At 34.5% G+C, this 5,308-nt stretch overlaps 1 protein-coding gene across 1 annotated transcript; it reads left to right on the top strand.

Annotated features, from left to right (window-relative positions):
- Positions 1-10: 10 nt before the first annotated feature.
- LOC132036292 (diacylglycerol O-acyltransferase 1-like) lies at positions 11-2,194 on the top strand. The gene is made up of 6 exons (XM_059426596.1): positions 11-43; positions 521-583; positions 1,053-1,100; positions 1,200-1,262; positions 1,512-1,565; positions 1,682-2,194. The coding sequence occupies exons 1-6, from the start codon at positions 32-34 to the stop codon at positions 1,784-1,786; spliced, it is 345 nt and encodes a 114-aa protein (XP_059282579.1). The 5' UTR covers positions 11-31; the 3' UTR covers positions 1,787-2,194.
- Positions 2,195-5,308: the final 3,114 nt, after the last annotated feature.

Genomic DNA, 5,308 nt, shown 5'->3' with positions numbered 1-5,308 from the left:
TGTCCTGCGGCTGTTGTATCAGTACTGGAGAATGTGGAATATGGTATGTCTATCTTCCTTTTTTTGTATCTTTTTCTGATTCCTATGCACGCTAACATGTTGTCTTATTGACCAAGAAGTGGAATACCAAAAGTACATTTTGAAATGATGTTGTATCCTATCGCCATCATTCTTGGTTTTGTTTGTCACTAAGTAAAGTTTTCCTCAACAGAATCAAATGTCTATCTTCTCCAGCCTTCTTATTCTGAAAGCTTGGAGTATTTCCTCTTATATGTAACTGCATATAGATTGTTCTTTAAGTTGTATCGGAGTATTTCTGTCCACCTAACAACAGCCTAACAGATTGCATGAGATTACATTAAACAAAGGCCTTTATTGAGGTCCCGCTTCCCCAGATGAATTTGATATTCCACCATATAAAAGAATCCTAAGTACAAGCACATGCAATTAAGGTTCCATCTCCGTCGAGCATTTTTCCTTCCCGTAACATTAGTAACTATGTATCTTGTGATTATTGCAGCCTGTTCATAAGTGGATAGTTCGACACATTTATTTTCCATGCTTAAGGAACGGAATTCCAAAGGTGCCTTCTCAGCTCACTAATTTGTTTTTTGTTTTTTCGTGTATATATCGTACTTTTCTTGTGTTAGCCTCTTGAAATTGATTTTTGCTATTTCTTCTACTTTTAGTTTCATTATATCTGGACAAGGTGGAAGGAATTACCTCACTTCCACTTTGCGGCAATCTATGTTATATATGGCAGCACTTTCACCTTTTATCCCACGTCGATTTTCGAGCACAAATATTTCCAGTGAAGATGGGTTTAAAACCTTCATTTTAGATCTTGAAAAATAAATTGCCTCTGATATTCGACCTTCATAAAGTACTTTTTTAGTTGACAATAGCAGAATATTTTACGTAAAATAATTTTTCTGTCAGACCTCAGTTAATTGGTGAGTCTGTATATAGGATAATATGCCAACCTGTTGCTTCAAATGATTTTGCACTTTTTCTGCTTTGACAAGTTTAATATCTAGTAACACTTGGTGCAGGGGGTCGCAATATTGATTGCTTTCCTTGTATCTGCTGTTTTCCACGAGGTATGTTGTTTCCGCCTTCTTCCATATTTTACAAGGAAACCCGGTAATGGCGACTTAACAACTACTGGTTTGAGATGACATGTTCCTGCCTATCTGCAGCTGTGTATTGCTGTTCCTTGTCGCCTTTTCAAGTGGTGGGCGTTCAGTGGAATTATGTTCCAGGTAATGGCACTTGACATATTGTTATTGGATTTAAGTTGTATACATTGGCGACAACTTTTTATACTATCAGTGTAGTTTAACTTATTATAGTAGGTTAGCTGTCATTTCATCAGGTACAGAGAACTTAAACTCATTGTTATTCATGTTTCCAAAGAACACTGTTTTTAAAACATCAATGTTTGAAAAGGAAAGACTATTATCTTCTTTGTCCATGCTGAAGATTAAATTTGGCTATGTTTCTCTGATCAGGTTCCTTTGGTCATTCTCACAAACTTCTTACAAAATAAGCTCCAAAGCTCGATGGTATGTTTTTGGGTGCAGTTATATTTCCATATACTCAGCTAATTCCTTTTTTGTCTTCTAAATTCATTTAAAATGTAATTACAAGTGATTGATATTAGGTTATTTAATCTTTCTAGGTGGGGAATATGATGTTCTGGTGCTTTTTCTGCATTCTTGGTCAGCCAATGTGTGTGCTTCTGTATTACCACGACGTGATGAATAGAAAAAGCAGTGCACGTTAAGCTTCATCCCGAGGATGATTCGTTGTGTGGTCGAGTATTTAAGTTTTGGATTCCAAGCTCTATGCTACTGTTTCTTAGAGGACAGTGGTCATCCACTAGCAACAAACATTGCTGATGATGTGTTTCTGGCAAGGCATTCCTGCTATTTCCTCATCACTCCAAATGATATTCAGATATATAAAATTATCTGTTCTGAATGCACGACCCAAGGGGACGACAAGTGATGGTGATATCTAACATTTTATTGCTTTCTCCATGTCAGGGAAATGTAAAATACTATCTTGAGGTACCTGCTCTTGTTATAGTAGTCCTTGTCGCCTCTAATTTCTCATTCATCTGTTCTGCTTGAAGATGGCTGTGACGCTAGCATGAAATGTAAATAACTACAGATAAACAAAGCTGATTGTGCTTAAAAAAACACTTAGATTGTTGTGAAACAAAATCGTGGAGGAAGTGGAAATCATACTTTTCTTAAGACCAATACTCATCCTTGGGTATTGCACAGCTGTGAAAGACACTGAACTTTTGAAGTAGCCTCATACGGAGCTTATCAAAACTGATCAAACTGCAAACAACTTGATAGAGTTATATTAGATTTAATAATGTACGTCCTCTTTTTATGTAATGGTGCCTGAGTGGAGACGACTTTCATGTTTTCAACTTTTAGATTTCGATTATTTTTTTTGTTTTGACGTTCTTGTTACCTAACGATGTAGTCTGTTTCCTTAGAAGCTAATGTTGATCATCAATTCTATCGGTTCCTAGACTTTGTAGATTAAGGGCTAAAAGCTCAAGAAAATTATGGTTGCAGTTCAGTTCATTTTCTGTTGGAGTTCATCTATGTGGTAGCCCGATAAATTGCCATTTTTTTGTGCGGAATGCTCTTCAAAGCCACTGGTCTTTAATATTTGCCCCTCAAATTTGAAATCTTTAATTTGTGTTTGCTTCACGAAACCCATAAATTCCGCGAGTTCGAACTCTTGGATTCGTAAGTCAAATATTTGAAAAAAAAAAAATCGCAAGCGAGGTTTGTAACAAAGTTCGTTTTATTTACAAAGTTAGGCTTTATTCGAACAGTTTTGTCTTAAGGCAAAATCAGATAAAGGCCTAACTTTCACCCAAAATTAGGTCTATTCGGGTAAAAGTTGTGTCAATTTTTTTTTATTCTAACCAAGTGAAAAAAAGAAATGTCTGAAGGCAAATCTGCGCCGGCGTAAGGCAAAATTACGCAAGGCATATTTTTGCTGCGGCATGCAAAGCATTTTGCTTACGAATCCAATCTCTATCTTGTGATTTTTTTTAAAAAAAAAGACGGGATTTGAGCCTTGGTTCGAATCCGAGGCGAAGAGAAAATTTTTAAAAAAGAAATTAAAGACCACCAATTTGAGGGGCAAAAATTAAAGACCAGTGCCTTTGAAGGGCAATCGTGCAAATGACCATAAGTTGCAGCATAAAATTGGTTCTTTTTCAATGTAAAAATTTCATGAGGCAGCCTGTTTTTGATACCGTCATTAAACATGTATCCATCATTTTAACCTTTTTGCACATATACCCTTCAGACTTGCGATGTCTGAAGTTTGGCTTCACAAAATTAAAATTTTAGACACGGTATGTGTGAAGTCGTTCAAAGTGGTACACGTGCCAAAAAAAAAAATTAAAAACTGGACACGAGTTAAATGGCGACGTTAAAATTGGATATCCATGCACTTTGCCCCTTTTCATTTCTTTTACTTTTCATATGCCTCCACTCTATTTTGGGTAAATTTCATAAATGGTCACATAACTATCATCTTTTTTCACCAAAGTCACTTAAGTATGTTTTCTAACACAAAGGTCACATAACCTTGCGCTTACTATCACAAAAATCAAACCTACCGGAGAATCAAACTCCGACGGGTAATATTTTTATTTTTAAGCTAATAAATACAAATTCAATTAAAAAGAATTGACCGCCCAAAATCCATATGTAAAAATTAAAATACTAAAGAAACAGAACCAATCATTCCACCAAATGTAGGATCCTTCTCTCTAGGGGTACTCAAGCCAAAAATGTGTGGAAATAAAATGTCATTCTAGAATTAACTTTTTTCAGTTCGATAATTTCGTTTTTTTTTCTTCATAATTTTAATGCAAATTAATTTTTTTTTCTATATGATTCATTTCAATGAGCAGAAATAAAATGTTATGACTTGTGATGCTAACCGTTGGATGGTGAAATTCCCATGTTGTAGATAAGCTTGTCCATGAAGAGCTGAACTTCAGATATTTGAATCTGAAATTAGGCTTGGCTAGTCCCAACTTCACGCATTTTGATTGGAATTTTTCTAACTTCAGTTTTATAAGTTTGAAGTTGGAAAGTGACTAAAAGTCTAGCTTCTGATCTTCAAATATTTAGACTTGAGTGCAACTTTAAATTTTTGAATCTCAAGTTAGGCTTCACCAAGCCTCAACTTTAGATTCGAAGGACAGAACATTTTGTGATTTTCAACTTCAATCCTGCAAGTTTGAATTTAATTCTGAACTGGCTAAATAAATACTCCATTTTATAACTTTCAGCATTTTTTAAATGACAATCCTCCAAGCGGCGGTTTGTGCACTTGGCCCCAAAAGTTTTAGTAATTGTTAGCTGATATTATTAGGAGATTTTCTAGTACTAATAATCCATTTTAGAAAATTAATTCAGGGGTCGTGTTGTTGGTGGAATAAGAGATATTGTATCACATATTTGGTATAATTAAACTTAGCAATCACAGAATTATTTATACTAGAATTGTAATTATATTTTTATACCACAATCTATGAGGGATAATAATTTCAAATTATAACAATAAAATGACACATCGCAATTCTCCAAAATTTATCTCAAAAAGTTATTTAAGAAATATACTATGACACGGAACATGACGCCCAAAAAGGCCAAACATTCACTCATTCTTTATGACAAGAAGGGAATCTTAATTGATGGAGTAAGATTGTTCCGGGGCCACTGCAGACAAGCATAATCAATTTAGGATTTAGCTTAATTATATACAAGGTCAGTGTAAATAATGAAGAATTTTTGTCAATATTGTACTTTAACATTTTATAATGAAGAATTGAATTTACTTTTTTGTATAATAGAATTAGGCTAATAATAGAGGTAACTATTGTTTGATCATTTTGATCTGATAGCGTAAAAAAAAAAAAAAAAAACACTATACACTGTCAGCGCACAAAAGTCAAGTTAAACAGCATATTATCATCAATGACAATTGTTTACACATAAGTGGCTCTCCTTGCAGTCCAAAGATGGCAAAGTCAAATGATGCTGATAACTACACGACATGGTATGAACTAAGACCTTCTTGCACCAAATTTGCACTCATCTGCCTAAATTTTGTCTAGCCAGAATCTAAGTTGCCTAAGAACCCATTGAAGAGGTGAATCCAGTGAGCAAAGTTGAGTATTCTAGTTATTTATAGTTACTGTGAAAAGTACCTTCATTGATTGTATCTGCATCAACCATGGAACTTTCATACTACA

This window comes from Lycium ferocissimum, chromosome 11, assembly GCF_029784015.1.
Source record: "Lycium ferocissimum isolate CSIRO_LF1 chromosome 11, AGI_CSIRO_Lferr_CH_V1, whole genome shotgun sequence".
Taxonomy (NCBI): Eukaryota; Viridiplantae; Streptophyta; class Magnoliopsida; order Solanales; family Solanaceae; genus Lycium; species Lycium ferocissimum.
The sequence above is the reverse complement of the archived record's forward strand: the minus strand, read 5'-3'. Positions and strand labels throughout refer to the sequence as shown.